Here is a 24454-nt window from a genome sequence, read left to right as displayed (position 1 = left end):
GGGATCCTAAGCAAATTACTTTAATTCTAAACTCTAAATTTCCTCAACTCTAAAATGTGGTTGATAAAAAGAACTCCTACCACATAGGATTGTTTGTGAAAATCAGATGAGAAAATATATGGAAAGAACTATGCAAACTTTAAAACAATATATAAATATGAACTGTTAATATTGAATGAGTTGTAATCACTCCAAAAATGTTAGACTGATTATAGTCTATGTACACTTTAAAAGACTAAGCTAGTATATATATTTTTTCTCAATAGTATTTTTTTTCAAATACATGTAAAGACAGTTTTCAACATTTATTTGTGTAAGACTTTGTGTTTCAAATGTTTTCCTTTCCTCCTTTATTTCCCCTTCTCTAACACAGCAAGCAATATGATATAAATTATACCTATTCAATACTTTTAAACATATTTCTGTATTTATCACATTTTACAAGAAAAAATCAGACCAAAAGGGAAAAAACCATGGGAAAGAAAAAGTAAACAGAACAAAACAAAACAAAAAGGTGAAAACACTATTCTTTGATCCACATTTGGTTTCGGTAGTCTTTCTGGATGCTGATGGCACTTTCTATCCCAACTCTATTGGAATTGTCTTGGATAATTGTTGAGAAGATCTAAGTCTATCATAGTTGCTCATCGCATTGTTACTTGTTCTTCTGGTTCTGCTGATAGTATATTTCCTATGAGTTAGGCCAAAATAGCAGTGAAGCAGGCTGGAATATATCTCTCTACAATGTTAGTTTATTGATCCTAGTACTGTCCTTTTGAATTATAAAGAATAAGTCAACTTTCTTGGCATATTACAACTTCCCAGTTTTTAAAAGGCAGATGTTACATTCCCCCAAAGTTCTTCCTTCTCTATGTTAAATACATGCAGTTCCCTGAAAGATTCCTCATATATAACTGACATCTGTGGTTTACTGGTAAGAATACTCTATATTGATTCAGAGAATTGGGGTTCAAGTGGTGGTTCTTCCATGTATTGGGCAAATTACTTAATCTCCTGGGGCCAATGTTCTCATTAATAAAATTAGAGCTCTGGACCAAATGATCTCTAAATCTATGAGTCAATGACGCACTTTAAAGATCTTTTCTAATTTTTATCAATCTTCTGGACACTCTTAAGTCTGTCAATATATTTCTTATATGGTTATCAGACTGGGCATCACAATCAAAACCTGGTTTTACTAATGAAAAGAATTCAATTGAATTATTACTTCCCTTTCTCTGGACTCTTTTTTGATTAATAAGCCTCAGACTATATTAGCTTTTTTTTTTTTTTTTAAGCTCCATTTTGGCTCATATTGTGCCATGTGTTATAGTAAAAGTCCTAGTTTTCCCACATGAACTACTATCAAAATTGATCTCTATTATTCTCTATGTAATTAGTTTTTTAAATTTAAATTCAGTTCTTCATATTTATTTCTTTTAAATTTCATTTTATCTATTAAGCCCATTAATCTGATCTCTAAGATACAATTGGATCCTGTTTCACTAATTTGACATGTTATTTTGTATCATATATAGATCTGATTAGCAAACCTTCTAAATCTTCATCTAAGTAATTTATAAAAATGATGAATAAGTCATAGGCAAGGTCAAAGTCCTATAGTATGATATATTTATAAGTCTCTCTTGCTCAAAGAATGAGTTATGAAAATGCCTAAATAGCACTATTATCTAGCCACATTAAATAAAAAATAAACTGCAAAAATTTAAACTTATTTGTCAATCAATCAAAAAACAAACATTTATTAATAAATGTCAGATTGTCTCTGCTTTCAAGGAATTTAATGGGGGAGATAATATGTAAAGATGAAGGTATATAGAGATGATATACAAAATAGTAATTTTAAAAAGATGCACTTAAATGAAAGCAATATAAAATACCTGAGATTTATGGAATCCTTGCCTTCCTTCAAAATAAAGTTTAGGGATCACCATTTCTAGGAGGCCTTTCCTTATTACTCTACTCCCACCCCCCACCCCCATCTTTATTTGTTTATGCTCAAATGTTTTGGAATTATTTTATAATTTTGTATTTACTTCTTTATATTTTATATCCTCCAAATAAAATGTAATCTCTCGGAGGATAGGGATTGCTTTACTTTTTTGTCTTCATATCCCTAGGACCTATTCTGTTAATGTGTATGTATGTGTGTATATATATACCCATACCCACACACATAAATGTATATGTGTATACACAATGTCCACATATATTTACATAGCGGGTTTTCAACAATTATTTGTTGAATTGAATCGAAGAAAGCTAAGTAGTCCAATAGGCAGAGGGAAGGATAGAAGATATAGTCAGGCAGGAAAGCTCCTAATGACTTGATAGACAGAATATTGTATTTGGGAGAATAGAAAGTAGGTCAATTTGGCCTACTGAAGCCATTCCCTAAAACCTACATCTTCATCCTTCCAGTTCATCTCAAAAACCCTTTAATATCATCCCTAATATACTCTTTCTTACTTCTAAGCTCTGTTAATGAAGTAGATCTTGCTCCTCTACATGCACCCTGGAATCCATTCCCTCTTGTCTTCCTCAATATAGTGTTGCTTAAATGTGCCTGCCCCCAATGTTTAAACTCTCCCTATCTATTAATTCCTTCACCAGGCCCTACCAATCACCTTAAAATCCTGCATTTAATCTCTCCTTTCCTCAGGCTCCTTGTTTCTATTTCCTCTCTTTTTACTTATTTCTCAAAGTTTTGGTAATCTGGCTTCTGACTTCATTATTCACTTGAAGCTTCTATTTCTTTAATTGACGGAATGAATGGCCTTTTCTTATTCCTTAATTTTCTTGAACTTTTTGTTTTATTTGATGCGGTTGACCTGAACATTTTTACCTCTTAGGATTTTTCTGACATGATTTTCTACTAGTTCTCTTACCTGTCTGCTTTTTCGAAATCTTCTTTGCTGGCTTATCAATGGAACCACACCCCTAAACTGTGGGTGTTCTCCAGAGCTCTATTCTGGGTATTTCTTTCTTCTCTATGCTTTCTTTCTTGGTGACCTCATCTGTTCCCAGAGCTGTAAATGATCATTTCTATGCATATGACTTCCAGCTCTATATATCCAGCCCCAGTCTCCTGAGCTCTAATCTTGTACCACCCAATTATTTCTTGGATGTTTCTAACTAGATTTTCTAGAGGCATTTAAAGTATCATTTAAAGCAAAACTCATTATCTTCCCCCCCCCCCCCCCCAAAAGTTGTTTCTCCTTTCTAAATTTGTCTACTTCTGCACCACTATTTTCTAACCCCTAGGTTTATTTACCTGGAATTACCTTAGTTTTCATTTTCTCTTGCTGTACATTTTATGAAATTTTACTTACTTAGGATTAAGGATTATTTTTATTTTTTGGAGTGATATCCCCATGGTTCACAGTGGCTGGCACATAGTTGGTAATTAATGTTTGACTGATTTAGCTGGAATGGAGAGTATATGAAGGAGAGTAATGTGAAATACAACTAGAAAGATAGGCTGGGTTCAGATTGTAAAGGATTTTAGATGCAAAATTCAGTCATTTATATTTTATCTTAGAGGCAGGGCAAGGGAATACCAAGGTCTGACATGTCCTGGGAAGTTTATTTTAGTAATTATGTGAAGAATTGGTTAGAGAGGCTAGATTGGAAGAGACACTAATCTCTTGATTGACTATTATCTCCTTAACCTTTCTGTAATCCCTTCTCAGTAGTCAGATAACAACTGTATTTAGTATAACAAAATTTCTTTGCTACAAGTATGAAGATACATGTGTACACAAACATTACAGGTAAGCAGTCACAAGTAGGTAGAACTGACAAGGTGTCCAACTATGGAGTTTAATTATGTTGAACACAGTGGTTTAGATCTTATCATAGATATATACCTCTAGCTTATTACCTGAAATCAGTCCATTCTATGGCTCTACCAATAAATCTGAATTCTTAGTTTCACGCAGTTGCAAAAATTCCCTAACAATGATGAGAAGCAGTATCTGGAAGAGGCAGCTTTGGAGTTAGGGAGACCTGGGGCATCTTGCCTGCAAGACTGAGCAAGTCATGTAAGTATCAGTGTTTCAGACAACTCTTTTTTTTTTTTTAAATAACTTTTTATTGATAGAACCCATGCCAGGGTAATTTTTTACAGCATTATCCCTTGCATTCACTTCTGTTCCGATTTTTCCCCTCCCTCCCTCCACCCCCTCCCCCAGACGGCAAGCAGTCCTTTACATGTTAAATAGATTACAGTATATCCTGGATACAATATATTTGTGCAGAACCGAACAGTTTTCTTGTTGTACAGGGAGAATTGAATTCAGAAGTTATAAATAACCCGGGAAGAAAAACAAAAATGCAAGCAGTTTATATTCATCTCCCAGTGTTCTTTCTCTGGGTGTAGCTGCTTCTGTCCATCTTTGATCAATTGAAACTGGATTAGCTCTCTTTATCGAAGAGATCCACTTCCATCAGAATATATCCTCAAACAGTATCGTTGTTGAGGTATATAATAATCTCCTGGTTCTGCTCATTTCACTTAGCATCAGTTCATGTAAGTCTCGCCAGTCCTCTCTGTATTCATCCTGCTGGTCATTCCTTACAGAACAATAATATTCCATAACGTTCATATACCACAATTTACTCAACATCTCCAATTGATGGGCAGCCATTCATTTTCCAGCTTCTAGCCACTACAAACAGGGCCGCCACAAACCAGACAACTCTTTAAGACTCTTAAGTTACAGGTAATGATTTTTACTAGTAATTTAAGTTGCTTCTCTATCTATATAACCAAAAAGGGCATCAGGGTAGATATCATTGAAGAGCAAGATCTTGGTGGTTCCCGCACATCTCTCCCTTACTGCTTCACAGCTTCGAGTTCTGCATGAATCAGCTCTTTTGCCATTCAGACCTATGCACCCACTCATTCAGCTTGCTGGAACTCTGTCAAGTCTGTTTAGAAATGCTTTATTTTTTTGCCTCAATGATCACTCCTCCAGGTCTGCCTACTCTAAGAGTTAAGGTGACAAAAATTTTCCTTCTCGTTCCCTCTAGCGTGTGTGGTTAGAGCCAGGAAAGGGTTTCCTTTAGCAAGACTGGAGAGGTGGAGTAAAGCAAAGGAGTGACCTTTGTTCTACATTCTTACCAGCGTCAAAACTGTCACCTTCGCTAAGTGTTGTAGTTCTTTGTGGACTAAAAGAGGTGTGCCCAACTATTTCTTTCCTAAGCTCGCTTCCCATTGTTTCCCAACTTCCCTGATGTAAAAACAACATCCTCTTGGAGGCTGCTGGGACAACCAAGGCAAGGTTCTATCTGTGAAGCCTTCAGTACTTCTTGGAGGAGGGTCAGCGAAAGCAACAAGACACTCCGGTTACCTCTGTATGCACGCGAGGCGTCCAGAAAGCAACGTTTTGCGGGGAGGCAGGGCTGCTGGCTAGAACACCAGCCTGACCCGCGGGCTCTCATCTTAGCCTCTTTCTTGCGGAGTGTGGGATAATACGCAGGGCTGGTTGGGGCTGGAAGGAGGAGGGGCCAGAAGGGTAAAGTGCGTGCTTTTCCAGTTCTCCAGAACGCCGGAGGAGTTTGAAGGGAGTGTCGGGAAGGTAGGGAGAGAGAGTGGGAGGACTTACCGAGGGGTTCAAGAACAACCCCTTCACAGCCGGCAAGCTAACGAGCGAGATGCGTACAAAGCGCGCGGGGCTAGGGCTTTCCAGGAAGCGAATACTGACGAAGGCGTGGCCAGAGCTGGGCAGCGCGCGACGCGAAGGCTTCTCAGCAGCTACGAGCAGGGGGGGCGTGCCCAAGGCGGGCACGGGGCGGGACCTAGCGCGAGCCAAAGGGCGGACCCGCTTGGGGTCCTACCTTCTGCTCTCCTCCCTTCTCTTCCCCTCCCCCGCCCAGCCCTACCCGGGTTTCCCAGCCTCCCCCGCGCTTCCTCGGCTCCGGCAGTCGCAGCAGCGGGCGCGCGTCCTAGTCCCTGACTCGTTCAGTGCTATGGCGGCCTACAGCAAGTACCTGACGGCGCGGAATTCCTCGCTGGCCGGGGCCGCCTTCCTAGTGCTCTGTCTGCTTCATAAGAGGCGTCGCGCTGCTGTCGCTGCCGCTTCCCGCGCCGGAGGCCCGCCGCACGGGTAAGCGGGGCCCGCCTCCTCCTCCTCGGGAGTCCGTGTCGCGCACCCCAGTGCCTGGAGCACAAGCTCCGGGGTCCTGCCGGGGTTTCCCCTAGCCCTCTGCCGGGGCCAGCCGGAACAAACTCGACCGGCCCCGGCACCTCGCTGGTCTCTGCGATCCGGGGTGGGCGGGGGCTCCCTGCCTGGCACGAGCCCTTGACCTCCCTCCCCCGCTCACCTCCCCCTCCCCGGGCACTCGCGGCGGTGCCCCCTTAGAACTCGTGTCCCTTCCCCTCGCCCCAACTTTGGGGATGTCTTCGAACTCCTCCTCCTGCGAGGTGGGTGCAGGACCCGGCACGGCTGGGAGTACCGACTGTGAACCCCCTCCGCCGGGGTCCATGGCTGCTGCTGAGCCCCAGAAGAGTCGGGGGTCTTCCCAAAGCCGTAAGGAGGAGGGCGAGTCTTAAAACTCCCTTAGACCCACTTGGCAAAGTCTTGTAGGAAAGTGATTTGTGGACTTGGCCAGTGGCCTGTCATCGAGACTGGTCGAATCTATGACCAAGAACTTGATTGAACAGGGTGTCCCATTCCCGAGGTGGTTCTCGGCTTCCTCCCGCTCTGCAGGTGAAAGGTGAAATCTCCCTCCTGCCTCGTCCAGATCCTGATCTGGTGCTTTCAGCTTGAAAAGGATTCACTTGGGAGATTTGGCTCCTGTTTTTAGGATTAGGGAAAGTGGAGGATACGGGGGTCTATGTGGATCCTGAAGAAAAGCAGTGGGAAGGAGGATGTTAAAACGGAGTATTTTGTTGAAGTTACTGCCCTACGGTCTAATGTCCTGTGCCTTCATGTAACTGTTCTGTGTTTTCAATCCCTATTTTATTTCATTAAAACTGCTATCACGAAAATCTGGAGTAAGAGGAATTTAAATTTTATTCAATTGGAAGAAGTATGGAGACCATAGAACCTGTTCAATTCTGTACTGTTAATTGTAGTTTCTAATGGGAAATAATTCTCACTTAAATAGCGACACAATAACATGAGCATGTCCAAGGGGGAAAAACTGAAATTCTGTACCTTAAAACAACAACAAAACCTTATTTGATTCTACTTCTTACTTACAAAGTTAGTAATTTTAAAAATGCAAAAATAAAAATATAAAGTGACTGTATTAATGTTCTCTCAGAGAGTAGTGCTTAAATGAATAAAATAAACACATTAGTGTTTAAAGAGTACATAGCAGAACTAGATAGGCCTCAATGAAAATTTTAGACATTTGACTGGAAAATTTAACACTAGCATTAGTGATACAGAATTTTTATTAAAATGACTCAAAAAATGAAGATCCTTTTATTAGAAATTATGCAAGCATTTGGAAATTAAATTGTACTGCAGTGAATATATTTGAGTTAGAAACCAATGCTTCATGATCTGTTGAATGAAGTAAAAAAGATTTGTAGGTAATAGATAAAATCGGCATTTGACAAAAAAGCACAAAACATGACATATCCCTCAAAATATATCTAAACTTGATAAGGATTTCAAAATGTTATTTTGGGAGAGGAAATGAAATGGTCAAATCTGCTTTATAGGAGTGGGACAGGATCTGTGAATTTCATTTGTAGAAATAACTCTTGAATGAAGAAGCTCCCTGTACCAGTAAAGGTCTTTACCTTCTTTGCCTAGAGACTAGAGACTTTGCCTAGAGAGTTGCCTAGAACACTGAAAGGTTAGCTAGAATCAGAGGTAGAACTTGAACTCAGGTCTTCTTGGTCTGCTCTGTCTGCCATGCCTTTTTGTAAAGCTTTATGAGTATACTGTGGTCTAAATTGTTTTAATTACTTTTCTGTAACCAACTAAGATAAATGAACCTTTTGTGTTACAACTTGTAAAAATTGCCTATTTAATGGAGTGCTTATATTTAACTGTCTTTTTGAATCTCTTCAGGAGTGGCTAATTAGATATATATAAAAAGATTAATCAAAAAAAAGGCCAATAGTCATTCCTTTCCTCATTAGACACAAGTTGCCTCTAGAGTTGAAGTCTTGTAAAGTGAAAAATTGTTGTTTTTAAATTTAATACTCCAGTGAAAGTATTAGAAAATGGACTGAGCGACTGCGCTGATAAATCATGCTGCCAAAAGGAAGTTGGCATCCACCCAGAGTCTTTTCTATTAACCTGTAAGCTCTATGAGGAAAATGGCTTACCTTGTCTAAAGTTAAGTTTCCTTTACTACCCACTAAGCACCATATTTTATATAGTAAATACTGAAGTCCTATTTTTTTTTTTTTTCATTTGTTCAAAAGGAATTTCTTTTGGTGAAGGCACAGCATCATTCATTTCACCTGGAGTTTTTTTTTTTTTTTTTTTGCTAAGGCAATTGGGATTAAATGACTTTCCCACAATCACACAGCTAGGAAGTGTTAAGGTCTAAGGTCAAATTTTCACACAGCTAGGAAGTGTTAAATGTCTAAGGTCAAATTTGAACTCAGGTCCTCCTGACTTCAGGGCTAGTGCTCTGTCCACTACCCCAACTAGCTGTCCTTTCACCTGGTGTTCTTACTATCTACCTAGTAAGGCTTTCCTAAAACTGAACTCATTATCTTCCCCTCCCCCCCAATTTCCTCCCCTAAAACCTATCCCTCTTCCTAACTATTATTACTGTTCAGGAGACCGACATCCTGTCAGTCATTCAGCCTCCCACTTGAAGCATCATCCTTATCTCTTTACTTTTTCTGCTTTTCAGCCCTCTCATATCTAAACTCTTGCCAGGTTTCATGTACATGCACCTTTCTCTTTTCTGAAAGAGTGGCCACTTTGCCTTTCTTTGCATCTCCATATCTTAGCACAGTATGTGTTTATAGCAGTTAATTTTATGATTAGGTAACAATAAACACCTTTCTCTTTTTTGAAAGTGTGGCCACTTTGCCTTTCCTACCATCTCTATATCTTAGCACAGTATGTGCATATAGTTAAATTTATAATTAGGTAAATAATAAATGAATAGATAATAGATGTTATAGAATTCAGGAGAGATGAATATGAGTTCTCAAGGAAGATCTCATAAAGGAGGTGAGATTTGATTGGGACCTTGAAGAAGGGATAGGGTTTTAGATATGTTTTTATATGGAAGAAACACATTATTAAGCTTATTCCTTTAGACATTTTGGGGAAGGATTATATAAAATCTTCCATAAATTTCCTTTAAGTTCATTAAACCTAATTTGTAGGGAATAACATCGCTAAAATATGAACAAATAATTTGTCACTTATGAATGATTATTATTAAATAATTATAAGGCAAAATTCTCGCAGGAAAGACTTAAGATCCAGGAGTATGTAATCCTGAAATATTTGGGTTTTTCTACCTTTATTCTTTCCTTGACCCTTCCATTCCCCGTCCTCAATAAAAATGATAAAATGTTTTAGACATCTCAGGTGAGTTAATCAAAAGTCAAGAGTTGCCTTCCAGAATACTTTTTCCTTCTGGTCTTGTACCTTTCTCTCTCCATATATGTATGTCTTCAATGTAGAGTTTTTTTTTTTTTTTTTTTTTTTTAGCATTTTAGAGCTATAAAGTACTATAGAAATAATTTAGTTCAATCTAATTGTTTTATACTTGAGGAAAGTAAGTTTTAGAAAGGATATATCATTGACCTAAAACTTTTCTGGCTTCAGATGCATCTTATGAAGAACTTATAGTCTTCTTTATCTCTTACCATTAGAATATATGTCCTTATTTGAGAAAGCTGTTGGGATCACCTTAAATTCAAGACAACATGGCATAACAGAAAGCACAGGCTCAGGAGTCACAAGATCCAACCTTTGGTTCAGGCTTTGTCAACTTGTAGTGTGAACCTAAGGCAAATCATTTCTCTTCTCTGGGCTTCAATTCCATTGTCTTTTAAAATGAAGGAATTGGACAAGGCATTTCCCTTTTGATTTTAAATCTTGAGTGTAACTTCACAAAGCACATTCTCTAACATAACAAATTCTCTGTAGCACTTATACTACCTTTCTTCCCAGGAAACATCTTTGACTTTACCCACTTCCCCTGTGTTTCATCTGCATATTCTGTCAGCTGTTACATGTTAATATTTCTCATTCATCTTTTCTTTACTCTTTCCACTGTTATCATTCTCTTCTCAACTCTTGCTAATTCATCATAGTTCTATAGTAGCTTTCTAACTAAAGTTCCTGCTGCCAGACCTTTCCTTCTTTTCAGTCTCCTGTTTATTGAGGTCTTATTATTTGCAAGGAGTCATGATAAATGATGTGAGGGCAAAAAAAAGTAAAAGACACAATTACCTGCCTGATTCGGGGGCTTATGATATACTATAGACATTTCATTTCATACCCAGCACATTAGCAAAGATGATAAAAGAGATGGGAACAATCAATAGAGGAAACAGGACAAAAGAAAGGTGTATATTTCAACTCTTTTAGTAGAGTTATGAATCAAGTCTAACCAATTTGGAATACGTTTAAAAAAATGGCTAAAAGATTTATACATTTTGACTCAAAGATCCCATTGCTAGACATATATCCCAAGCATTGGTTAAAGATGGAAAGTAAAGTCCCATATTGACCAAAATAAATATTTTTTGTGGTAACAAAGAACCAGAAATGAAATAAATGCTCATCAAAGTGGCTAAATGAATTGTGGTTACATGAGCATATAGTAATATGGGGTGCTGTAAAATGATAAATCACACAAATACAAAATTAGAGTTGGAAGGGACCTCATTGGCCATCTGGTTCAACCTATCCATGAAAGGAATACTCACTGGTATTGGGCTGAGCTGATTGTCTGGCCTCTACTTTAATAACTTAGAAGAAGGATGTGAATATGAAGAATTCAAAGTATGTGAAGGTGTATTTAAATTGAAGTAAGCAAAACCAAGAAAAACAATACACATAATGACTACAACAATGTAAGTGGGAAAAAAACAAAATAATTGAAACAATGTAATTTTAATGTAATTGTAATTATAATTTTTTTTGCGACCCAAATTTTTGTAAGGATGAAGCATGGTTTCAGAGAAAAGGTGAGAAAATATATTCTCCCTTCTTTGCGGAGTTGAGGGACTTTGGGTATGGAGCAGCATATGCTTTCATATGCTGTTTATGTGTTGGTTAGTTTTGTCAAATATTTTTTTCTCTTTTTTATTCTTTGTTACAAGAGATAGCTTGCTAGGGAGGGGACATTCAGAAATGCAGTTGATACATTACAAACACTAAATAATTTTAAACTACAATTGGGAAGACAAGACATTCGCATAAAAATGAAATAAAGTAAAAAGATATTAATGCTATATCCTCATTGCAGTTTGTGAAGTAAGTAAATCACAACTGATATAGAGACTCACAGCACTTACAACTGGAAAAGATTTTAAATTTTAAAAAATATTTAAAATTTTATCTGTTTTAACAAATACTTCCCCTACCCACCTAGACATTTTCATACACAGAGTAGAACAGAGAAAAAGTATGCAAATCTATACTGTATACTGTGTAATGCTCTCCTTTGGAAAGAACTTTAGAGAACATCTAGTCCAACTTACCTTACTGACTGTTGATGGTAAAATTTGAATCCAGATCCCTTCAGACTCAAAAGTCTATCCACTGCCTTTTTCATTATAGGCCATTGACTTTAATAAGCACTTCCCTCATAATTATACTGTGAAGATTATTATTTTTTAAAATTTTATTTTATTAAAGCTTTTTATTTACAAAACATATGAATGAGTAATTTTTCAACATTGACCCTTCCAAAACCTTCTGTTCCAAATTTTCCCCTTCTTCCCCCTACCCCCTCCCGTAGATGGCAGGTAATCCAGTACACATTAAATATGTTAAAATATATGTTAAATTCAATATGTGTATACATATTGATACAGATATCTTGCTGATAAAAAATTGGATCAGGAAGAAAAAAAAAACAGAAAAAACAAAATGCAAGCAAACAACAAGAGAGAGTGAAAATGCTGTATTGTGGTCTCAGTTCCCACAATCCTCTCTCTGGGTATAGATGGCTCTCTTCATCACTGAACAGTTGGAACTGATTTGAATCATCTTATTGTTGAAAAGAGCCACGCCCATCAGAATTGATCATTGTGTACTCTTGTTGCTGTGTATAATGATCTGGTTCTACTCATTTCACTTAGTATCAATACATGTAAGTCTCTCCAGATCTCTCTGAAATCATCCTGCTGATCATTTTTTACAGAACAACAATATTCCTTTAACATTCATAAACCATAATTTATTTAGTCATTCTCCAACTGATGGGCATCCATTCATTTTCCAGTTTCTTGCCACTCTAAAAAGGGCTGCCACAAACCTTTTTCCCTCCTTTAAGATCTCCTTGGGATATAAGCCCAGTTGAAACTTGAATCAAAGAGTATGTACACTTTGATAACTTTTTGAGCATAGTTCCAAATTGCTCTCCAGAATGGTTGGATCTGTTAACTTACTGTGAAAATTATTAATGTCATTTGACTGGTGAGGAAGATAAGCACTTCCCTCATTGACCATACTAAGATTGTCACTTGACTGGTAAGGAAGCACTCCTTAAGTCCTAAGAATACAAAGGGAACAATAGAATAGTCTTTGCCCTGCAGCAGTTTTTTTGGGAAGGTAATTAAGTTTAGGAAAGTAGTTTGGAGCCAAGTTCTAAAAAGCTTTAACTTGTCAAACAAGATTATATATTTAATCTTGGAGGCAAAAGATAGTCGGTAGAGTTTTATGAGCAGGGAATCAATATAGTTTCTTGTATACTTTAGGATGTTGGATACATTATGAAATTTTGGTTATTGCATATGACATTTTTGACTAATCCATAGGTTTAGAGCTGGGAAGATTCTTAGACGCCATCTATTCCATTTTTAAAATTTTCATTTTTGTCACAAGGGAGGTTTCAATCTGAATGGGGAAGGGAGGAATTTAAAATTATTATGGTGTAAAGGCAAAAGTCATTAATAAAATATTCTTTGAAATTGTATCGATTACTTTAGTGTTTGTTTCATCTTTATTTCTAAATGTAGCTCTCCTTCCCCTTTTCATGATATAGGTTTTCTAACAAACAATAAAAAAAAGTCTTAAATAAAAAAGGCTATTTAAGGTTAACCAGTGTCTTGGTATAGGAGGAAGAACACTGGCTCTGAAGGCAAGATGTGGTTCAAATTCTGGCTTTGACGTTTAACCATCTCTATTGTTGCATGGAGGAGGCAGCTAAGTTGCTCAGTAGAGTTACAACTACATGATTGAAGGGACCTCAGTTTCCTTTCCTTATGTTCTTTAAATGAAAAAGTTGGATCTAGATAGTCTCTGAGTTCCTTTCTGCTTTGGGCCTATGAACCAATAACATCAGTTGAATCTTGACACACTTAAGAGCTCATCACTTTTTCCATCAGCTGCTCTGCTTGGTTTCTGCCCTAGGAACATCTTGCCCCCTGCAGGATAAACTGATCACCTGAAATCTCAGATTGATACAACTTTTATATCAACTACCCCTCCCCCCAAAGTAGTGCTGGAGAGCAGAGCAATAAACTCCTTAAAGCTTCTTTTTATACGGGCCTCAGAACCTCATTTCATTTCCATTATTTGTTCTGCTTGATTTTGACTCCTTGAAAATTGTGTATTTCTCTATATTGAGTACCTTTTCTCTACTTCTTTATTACCTGTTCACACCAATAATACTCTTTGCATTTTGGATTATCAAAAAGGAGATGTAGAGAAACAGATTTTGGATAAATGTAAAGGTAAATTTTCTAATAACTATAATATTCTAATAACTATAACATTAGTTTAATTAATGGGCTACCCCAGAATACTTCTTATTGGAAGTTTTCTTATTGGAGGTCTTAAAGCAGAACGAATAGATATTTATTTAGATAGGAATTGAAGGAGATAGCTTCTGAGATTCTTCTAACTTAATCTGAATAATTAAAGTTAAAACTATTTCTATAATTAAAAGATCTATAACGAGGAGTTTGCCTCTATAAATATTTGAGCTGAGTTTTAGATTTTAGATCCTTTGACTCATTCAGTGAACTTTGTAATAGCACTTTCTAACTTTCTTCATAACAAAAGTATAAGTCTCCTGATTATTATCATGGGCCTTTGAAATATTTACTTAATCCCGAATCATGTTCCCCAACATATTTTTAGCTGTCTTCTCTTGGGTCTGGCTTTATGCTTAAGAACATGAATACCAATAGATATATGTACAAACATTAAAAACATTTTTTAGCACAGTGACTGACACGTAGTAGGTGCTTAAATAAATGTTTGTTGAATCAAGTTAGTGACCTTAAAATGTTTAGTGATTATTTATGAATGGGGACACAAGAATAACTATTTATCATTTATACTGCAAGAATTCCATATATTTAGTCATGAATGAATAAATAAAGCATTTATTAAACAGTGTGTGCAAGGCACTATACTAAGTGCTGGGAATCACACATTAAGATAGTCCCTTTCAAAAAGTTACTATCCACTGAGCAAGACAAACGTGAAAGTTTTCAGCAGCAAGTTAATTAGAAAATTAACTTGGGTCCTTGGGCTTCAGTGTCAAAAGTCTCTTTTTAGTCTCTTTTTAAACATCATTATTTGTTACTTGAATATTCTTAATATGAATATTACTAATATTATTCTCTTAGGTTCCTAACCTGTCTCAATCAGGGCTGAAAGGAGTTTTCAGTGGTCAAGATAATAGTGAGGGTTTGATTTATGTGAATCTCAGAGTACCTTGCTGCTTCAGCTAGGCTGACTTGCTCACCTTTGTATGTGGCAGTTGGTTGCCAACCTTTTTTTTCCTGAAGCAATTGGGGTTAAATGACTTGCCTAGAGTAATACAACTAATTAAGTATTGTCTATGGCCAAATTTGAACTCAGATCCTCCTGACATCAAAGCGGAGACTCTCCACTGTGCCATCTAGCTGCCCTGGTTGGTTGCAATCTTAATTCACTGATACAATTCTCAGTTTCCAGATATTAGTCTGGAACTTATGAGAAATTTATGGCGTGCCTATTTGTAATAAATTGCATTCTCAGTCTTTAATATTGTTCTGAAAATTGTTTACATTTATATATATATTTTGGTCTTCCTCTGCTTAATTTCTAAACCACTGTTTCACTTCATAAGTAAGTTGAATGTGTATGATCTAGTAATTTTTACTTTTATTAATTTATTTTTTAAGCTTTTTATTTTCAAAACAAATGTACAGATGATTTTTCAACACTGACCTTTATAGTCTTTTGTTTCAGATTTTCCCCTCCTCTGCACCCCTTTCCCTAGATGGCAAGCAATCTAGTATATGTCGTACATGTTAAAATATATGTTAAATCCATTATGTGTAAACATTTATACAGTTCTCTTCTTGCACAAGAAAAATCAGATCAAAAAGGAAAAAAAATGAGTAAAAAAACAAAATACAAGCAAACATCAAAAAAAGTGAGAATGTTATGCTGTGAGATCTAGTAATTTTTTAAAAAAAAGTATAACTCTAGACATTTCCAAACGCTTATATTGTCAGAAAGTTTCACATATTTTAAATATTTTGGATTGTAATTTGGTGTGGCATTCTTACTATCAATTTTGTCTTTTTTTCCCTTTGGTCATTCTACTAGTCTCCAGTGGAAAATCATGATATTCCTCTCTCCTTTTGAAAAAGCAGCTGCTGTTGGCAGAACAAACTTTTGTCCATTCCAAGACAGACAAAGAATTAAAGCATCAGATGGCTTCTAACAGTGACTGTAGTGGAAGTTAAGTCTTTTACTTCCTTCAGTTGTTAGCATAGAATTTTATATTTGGTAAATATTTAGCATAAATATTTGTTGATTGAATGAAGGGCTTTTTCACTTGGGATCAAATTGACTACAAATTGAGTTATTTTGTAAAGCAAGAATTAATATAGAATTTTGTGCTAAATTAAATTCACAGAGGATTGTAATATAGATTAGAGGTGGAATGAACCTTATTCTTCTTTTACTCTAACCTCTCATTTTACAGATGAGGAAACTGAATCTCAAAGAAAGGAAGCAACTCTTGTTAGGTCACACTAATAATTAATGACAGTTTTGAGATTTGAACCCTGGTACTCTGATTTTACACCCAGAAATCTTTTCTACTTTTCTTTGTTAAAAGAAGCTTATGTGGATGGGATATAGTCAGGAGTAAAAGTTTTTTTATTGGCACAGAAAATTTAAGGTAGGAATGTAATTCCTGATATACAAAAGGTTTTCTATTTCAAAGTATTAGAAAAATGTTGAAAGGTAAGAAATTTAATTCATTTAGATAGTTAACTATGAAATGGATTCATAGTTTGAAGGAGAGAAAAGTTTTGAATATGAATATGAGTCAGGTTTCTTTGAAAAATTGTAATACTGTTTTGAGTTATTGAAAAGAATTAGGGAAGCTGGAAAATGTATGCGTTTCTAAGGAATCATGATGGCTGGTGGAGATTATATTTTAGATTATATTTAAGATAAAAACAAAACACAAATTCTGTTGGGTTCACCTCACCCTATGAATATAGGCAAAGATGAAAAAAGGTATAAGCAATAATAGGTAGAAAAGTTATGGGAAGACAGTCCTATAATGGATTGTTTATAGAACTGCAGTGGTCCTACCATCTTTGTTTTCATTTTGGAATTAGAAGAGTGACTAAGAGTTCTGTACTTTATAGCTTGGCAATCAGTAACAATTTATCAAACTTCTATTATCCAGATTCAGCAATCACACTAGTTAGGTATATAACCCTAAGAAAGTTAAAAAAAAAAAAAGTCTAATAATAATAATAGCTATCATTTGTCTAGTGATTTGAGATTTGCAAATTGCTTTATAATTTAATTTTAATCCTCTTGACTACTGTGTGATCTAGATCTTTGCCCTAACACTGCAAGGATATGCAACAAAGATAGAATGGCACTTAGCATATATAGACAAAGGCTCCATTTGGGATCTGGTCTAGTCAGGTCAGCAGGGTATAGTGAATTCAGTGGTCTTAAGCCCTTGGATAACCAGAAGGAAGGAGTCAAGGAAGTAGCCAGATCCCAGGGACAGCTGTACAATCTTTTAGGCTGGAAAAACAAGGAACAAGTTCTATTACAATATGCTATTTTCATTTTGCACCTGAGGAGAGTTGAATGGTTAAGTACCTTACCCCTAGTTAATAGTACTAATGACTAGGCTAGTAAATGTCTATAGCAGGATTCAAACTTTTTCTTACTTCCTTCAATAGGTATCAAAATAGTCATAGCAGCACTTAATGATAGAAAGCAAGTGTGGATGTCTATCAATTAAGAAATTACCAAAAAAAAAAAAAAAAAAAAAAAAGCCTAGTGGCATATGAATGAATCTCTTTCTGAGAAAATAAAGAGAATTCAAGGAAATGTGGAAAATTTTTTATGTACTGATGCAGAGGAAAATAAACAGAACCAAGAAAATATTCATAATGATTATAACAGTGTAAATTGAAATATTAGCAAAAGATGATTCACTTTCTGAATAGTGGAAAACAGAAATGGAGAAGAAGGGATTAAAATGTATTTCCTTCACAGTAAAGACAGGATAGAATGATACATTGTTAGACAAGATTTCTGTGTCAAGATTGCTTGTATTTAATCGCTTCTCTCTGTCACAGGAGAGTTTTTAGTAAAGGACTGGAAGGTTACAATGAAGCAAAGATAAGGTTATCAATTAAATGTATTTTAAAAAACCTACCAAGTATCAAAGTCCGATGTGAAAAACATTAATCTTAAAACCCGGAACAGAACCTAAGAGTATTGTAGAAAGCACTGGAGTGGGTCACAGTAAGTATACCAAGGGCAGGAATAGTCTCTTTAGAAACTCATTGGTGTGAGTTCTGGTCCTAGCACCTACTAATTGGATGGATTTGAGCCATTTTCCTTATCTTATAAATTATGTATAATGCTACTTGGATTACTAACGCCTAGGTTATTCTCTAGAGAGTGCTTTGTAAACCATGAAAGATTATGTAAATATGAACTATTATGAATGAAAATCACATGTGAATGCAATGTTGCTTTGTTTTTTTGACATTGAAATCATTCAAAAGGGCGGTCTAGGTATTTATATATCAATTTTAAGTATTTGAGAAAATCATAATTTTAGAGTCATTATGATTCAATAATTGCTTTCTTCATTGTTGCTATTGCTTTGGGTCACATCTACTTTTTTGTGGAAATTTCTCTTTTTTAAACTAGAAGACATCACTGAATTTAGTTGCCCATCTTATTCATCAAATTTGATTCTAAATTACTTTTAGCCATTTAAAAAAACCAAATCCACCCCCACAAGATGAAAATTTGTCATTTCTGAAGAGACTTGGATTCTCAAAATAAGTCTAGAAGTTTAAAATCATTGGAACAAGTGTATAGTTTCCCAACCTCTTTATGAAGAGGAAAAATCTTATTTAATGATATTAGACAACATGATTTTGTAGGAGATATTTCCATAGGAATAATATCAATGTACCCAATAAGCAACATGATAAAGTAAATTAGCGTTCAGAGGATTTCTTAGTCCAGATACTGTGCTTGATCAAATGGCAATAAATCCAGAATGGTGGAGATTTTTGTTTTTAATAGAAGCTGTCTTGTTTATCGTCTTTATTTAGTTTACTGCTTAAATTTTTTTTTTTTCTGTTTTTAAGTTTTTTTTCCTTACTGTTGTGGTGCAGATTTTTGTTCCAAGTGGTGAAGTACTATGGCATAAACAAGTCATAGAAAAAAGTATAAATAATTTGCTAAGTATTTGACTACTTTAAGTCGTAGAACTGTTAAACTTTTTTGGGATATATAATTTAAGGGTTTAGAGTGTGTCCTGAATACAGATTTTTGTATGGTAGATGCTTTAAAGTTTTAGCCTAGATTGTGGCATTTCCTGTTTTATTAACAAGTATTAAGTGTCTACTGTGTCCCAAGCTCTATGTTAGGTAGGTACATGAAATTCTCAAAAACACTTTCCTGAAGAGTGGAAATTAACAAGATGTGCATAGATATTCAAATAGACATTTCCTTGAGTCAGCATAACATTAACAATTGAAGAAGACTGGAATCAGGAAAGTTGGGAGGCCTTGTTACAGTCTCAAAATGAACCTTGAAAGAAGCTAGAGGTTCCATGGATGGTGAAGGAGAGCATTCCAGGCATTATGGGATTGAACACAGAAATGGGATTACAATATTCTAGTCTTATTCATAGATATACCTATGAGATGGGTTTTTCATTTAGCTTTTGAGAAGAATTAAGACCTGGAAAATATGCACTTAGACAAGCTATCCTTGTAATAGAAAAAAAAAGTAAAGAATACAGTATAAATTTGTTGTGATATAGCTCCATTGAGACTTCTTTATTGCAAGATATCATAATAGGTGATATTCATTATAATAAAGTCTGTTTTGAAAGAATTAAATGAAAATTCTGGAGGTTAGGCTGGAATTCCATTATATAAATTCTTATTCTGATAGGTTAGACATTTTCCTTTATCCCACCCTTTTACTCAGTAAACTGATTTCCAAAGTCTACGTTCACTGTGAAGAAATAGGAGTTGTCCTTGTAAACCCTGTCACATTGATTTTTACTACTTGACATACTGCTGCCATTGTAGCAAATTACTTTGATTTAGCTGAGGATATATGCAAGAATAGTGAAATTTTTTTGCTTTTATGTTTTTTAAAGGTTCTATAGTAGAAAGCTACAATAGATTTGGTATAAGGAAATATATTATCCTAGTTTTCAGGGTTATTTTGTCAGAATCCCATGACCCCAGACATAGGCATATTTAATATAATAGTTAAAAACTTTGGGATATATTATCAGAGACTCAGTTGTTGCTGACCTCATTATAATCATTGCTGCCCAGTCAATGTGTTGTCCAAGGTCTCAGGTTGGAGAATAGTGCAGTACACTATTTGGTTTACTTAAAATATAGAATCTAGTTTTAGTCTAGGATGCTAGTTTTCATTTAATCTTTTTGTTTCACTTATTAAAATCATAACTGACTGATCATTTTAACGTTGCACTGCATTGATTTTCTTTAAGTAACATTTAGCACCTTTAGTAAATGATTTTTTCTTCCACTATTGACAGAAAGCTTTGATATCCCACAGTTTGTAATTGGGAAATAAAAGGATGGGAACTCCCTTATACTTTGAATTTCTAACCTGTGATCTATCTAATTGCCTTTGCTCTAAACTGCCTGGTTGCCTGCCCCCCCTTCCACCCCTCTCTTTCCTCTTCTCTCTCTTTCTCTCTCTCTCTCTCTCTCTCCCTCCCCCCCCCTCCTTCTTTCTCTCCCTCCCTACCCTACCTTCCTCTCTCTCTCTCTCTCTCTCTCTCTCTCTCTCTCTCTCATCTCTCTCTCATATCTCTCCCATCTCTCCTCTCTCTCTTGTCTTCTCCTCCCCTTCCCCCCCATTGATTTGTAGTTGGGAATCAGAGTTCTTCAGCAAGAAAACTGAATGAGTAAGAAAGAATTAATTTGAAAGCCAAGTCAGACTGAGGAATAGGCATTTAATTATAATTTTAGTACTTTAATTTATAATTTAGTACTTAAAACTTTTAGGTACTTCTGACTCTGTTAGTGATCATTTGCTTAGCATATTTTGATCATTCCTTGTGTTTTTATTCTGTGGTCTTTCTAATGGCATGCTATCAAACTTGATCTTGATTCCAGTATTGCAGCCTGTGTTTGGAATTTGGGTTACCTTTTGTAACTCTGACTCTGATTAACCTTACAAATAGCTGGAAGAGAGAGCCAGACCTTTGCCTATGAAATTGCTAACTTATTCAAAATGCAGTCTAGAATGCATTTTCATACCACATATGGTATTTAGTCTAATTGTTGTAGTAATTTAAACTCTTATTCTTGCTGGTACAAGAATTTAGAGAGCAGAGATGGCAATATCAACATTGTCTTCTTTTTAAAAATATGATTTTTCATTGAATTTTTCTGTACGTCATCATAGTTTTGACCATATCCCTCTCCCTGACCCTCTTAAAGAGTCATGCCATTATTTTTAAAGACAAAAAAAAGGAAAAAAAAAAAACAACACAACTAATCAATACATTGAAAAAAATCAGAAAACATGAAATGTACCACTTTGATACTCCTCTTACTTCCTAGTTATGCTTATTCTTTTAAGTTTTTCTACATTCCCTTGTAAATTTTTTGCATGCTTGCATTTACATTGCTATAGTTATGCAGTTATTATGTTGTTTTCTTGGCTCAATTTACTTCATCGGTTCATGTACTTCTTTTTATGTTTCATTGAATTCATTATTTCTTACATCACAGTAACATTCAGGTGTCACAGTTTGTTTAGTTGTTTCACAATTGATGAACATTTACTTTTTTTTCACTTTCTTGCTATCATTAAAAAAATGTTGCTATAAATATTTTGGTGCATATGGGAATTTTCTTCTTGATTTCCTTGGGTCCAAGGAATATTATAAAAGTGTCTGGGTCAAATGGTATGTCCATTTTAGTCCTTTATTTACACCTTTATTTGTGTAATTCCAAAGTGCTTTCCAAAATGTTTGCACAGCTCTATCAATAATACATTAATTAGTATGTTCATCATTCCACAATCCCTTCAACATTGACTATTGGCATTTTTTTGTCACCTTTGTCAAATTATAAGGTGTAAGGTGAAACCCTAGGATTTTTTTGTTGTTCATTTCTCTTATTAGGACTTTAGAACATTCTTTCATGTGTTTATGAATACTTTGCAGTTCTTCTTTTGAGAACTTAGCATTATCTTCTACTTTTTGGAGTCATGGTTTTCTTCCAGAGCAAAGACCTGTGAGTAGTAGTAGTAGTAGTAGCTGTCCCAATGAAGACTCAATTTTCCAGTCCCACTTGGACAGTGCAATTTCCTCCCTTCTTCTCTTCCCTACTTTTCTTTTCTCCCTCTCTAATTTCCTTCCTTCCCTCCTTCCCTTTCTTTTTTGCCTCTTTCCCTTCCCTCCTCTCCTTTTTTTCTCTTCTCTTCTCCTTCCCTCCCCTCTATCCACATATATAAGGGAATTATTCCCTTATATGTGGATTTTCTGCCCAAAGAGATAGCATTTTGATTGCTAAAACCTAGCCAATATATCATGGGATTTACAGACTAGATTTCTTTTTTATGGTCCTTGCCTTAAACCCAAACCATTTTGCTTTTCTTTGAATGGCCAACAATAAGTCCTAGTCCAAGACTCACTTGGTCATTCTTTGGATTCTGAGGTCTCAGAGTGAGTATAAAGAGCAATTATTTCTGTTTTGGCTTGAAATCTTGAGGGTCTTCTCCCAAATAATAATAATAATAATAATTGAGTAGTTTACAAAAGCTATTCTTTGGCTGAATTTTACCTAACCTTAATTACTGAATGGGCATTGCTTCAGTCAGTCTGAGGACTTGGGAAAGACCTTAGCTTAAAAAGACAGGTCTTCCACTGTATTTGGGGCCATCTTCGGTTGTTCTGACCTATATCTTGCCACTCAATCCAGATGGTTCTGGAAGAGAGACTGAGTGGTGACTTTGCAGTCTTCCCTCACTTAAGTTTAGTTCACTTGCAAGTCATGACATTTCCTTTAATGATGCTATGGTCCTCTTCCAGAACAAAGGACAAATAACAACATTTACACGTTGTCTCCACTATTAGAATGTAAACTCTTTTGAAGGCAGAAATAATTTTGCCTCATCTTTATATTGTTATCATTTAGCCCAGTATCTGGTACATAGTCAGTGCTTAGTGTTTGTTGATCATCAGAGGAGAGACATAATTAGACTTAGCATTAAAGAATATCTATTTTTGGCATCTGTGTGAAGGATGTTATAAAGAATAGACTCACTACAGAATAGACCACTTAAGAGATTATTGCATGGATCTGAGAGTGAGAAAATGAGTCTAAACTATGTAGTGGTATGAATAGTTAGAAAGTGATAGAAGAAAGATATTATGGAGGTAGAATCAACAAGATATGGTAACTTCTTGTGTGTATGTTTAGAATTTTGGCTGTAATCCTAGGTTATAAACTTGAGTAACTGAAAGAATACATGTGTCCTTGACAGAAAAAGGAAAGTTAGGATAATATTATTGTTGTTGTTGTTGTTATTGTTTAGAGTTTTTAGCAGTGTCCCAACTCTTTGTGACTCCTTTTGGAGTTTTCTTGGCAGAGATATTGGAGTGATTTTTCTAGCTCAGTTTACAGATGAGGAAACAGACAAACAAGGTTTAAATGACTTTCCCAGAGTCATGGAGCTCATAAGTTTCTGAAGCCTGATTTAAACTCAGAAAGATGAGTCTTTCTGATTTAAGGCCTAATACTCTTTCTACTGTGCCACCTAGCTAACCCTAGAATAAGAAGGGCAGGGTTTTGGAAGAAAGGTCATTCTCTTTGTTTTAAACATACTCAAGTTTGAGATATCTGTAGAACAAATAGATGGAGTTGCTCAACAATCAAGTGGTGATATGGGACTATAATTTAGGAGAAAAATAAGGGCTGGAAATGTAGATTTGAGTTAATCTGCATAGAGCTCTTTATTAAATGAAGAGGAAAAGGAATTCTAAGACATCTTTGTCTTGAGTACCAGAAACTTTATTTTATATTGACAAAAACATGAGTGCAGTTGTCATTGTATTCTTAAACCCACCAAATTTTTGGATTTGTTTGGCTTATGATTATAATGGTGGCTGTTTGCATTAATCTCTCTAAAATTTATAAATTACTGAATTTGACTACCACTAGAAGTGTACAAATGACTCAAATTTTATCTTGTGGCCTAGTGTTCAGTGCCAATCTTAAATTATGTTATGGAACTATAGTCATTTGAATGTGCATGGAATTAAGGAGAGATTGAAAATAAAACAGATTCATAAAAGATAGGCTGGGATGAGGTGAGGTGTGGAATGCAGTGACTAAAAAAAGTGGGCCAAAGGTTATAGTTAAAATGAACATTGGGACAGTTAGATAGAGTTCTGGGTCTATAGTGAGGAAGACTCTTCCTGAGTTCAAATATGGCCTCAGACCTATACTGCCTGTGAGACACTTAACTTTGTATGCTTTAGTTCCTCATCTGTTAAAAAAAAAATTGATATAGAGAAGAAATGGCGAATCACTCTGGTATCTTTGCCCATAAGACCTTAAAGGAGATCAAAAAGAGTTTAAATTTGACTAAAAAATGATAAACAGCAAAAATTGAACATTTGAAAACTAGGAGGTACTTGTAAGGCCATTGTTGTGATTGGAGGATAGAATTGATTGAAAGAATATAATTGATTGAAAAAACATGAGGTCAAGATGGAGCAGCCAATCAGCAAGACCAGTTTAGGC

General features: G+C 35.7%; 1 protein-coding gene across 4 annotated transcripts in view; it reads left to right on the top strand.

The window, feature by feature from the left end:
- The window catches only part of ABCD3 (ATP binding cassette subfamily D member 3), a 609690-nt gene that overhangs the window by 471338 nt on the left and 113898 nt on the right, over nt 1-24454 (top strand). For 3 of the 4 annotated variants that reach the window (XR_007953146.1, XM_051993308.1, XM_051993310.1), the window contains exon 1: nt 3938-6131. Coding sequence is in view for 3 of the 4 variants with exons in the window: in XM_051993308.1 (XP_051849268.1) it covers nt 5680-6131 (452 nt within the window). In the remaining variant the exon portion in view is untranslated. Of the gene's footprint in view, nt 1-3937; nt 6132-24454 lie in introns of those variants that run through there. The other variant, XM_051993309.1, reaches the window with a different exon arrangement.

This window comes from Antechinus flavipes, chromosome 4 (genome assembly GCF_016432865.1).
Source record: "Antechinus flavipes isolate AdamAnt ecotype Samford, QLD, Australia chromosome 4, AdamAnt_v2, whole genome shotgun sequence".
NCBI classification, from domain to species: domain Eukaryota; kingdom Metazoa; phylum Chordata; class Mammalia; order Dasyuromorphia; family Dasyuridae; genus Antechinus; species Antechinus flavipes.
This window is presented reverse-complemented; position numbering and strand designations above follow the sequence as displayed.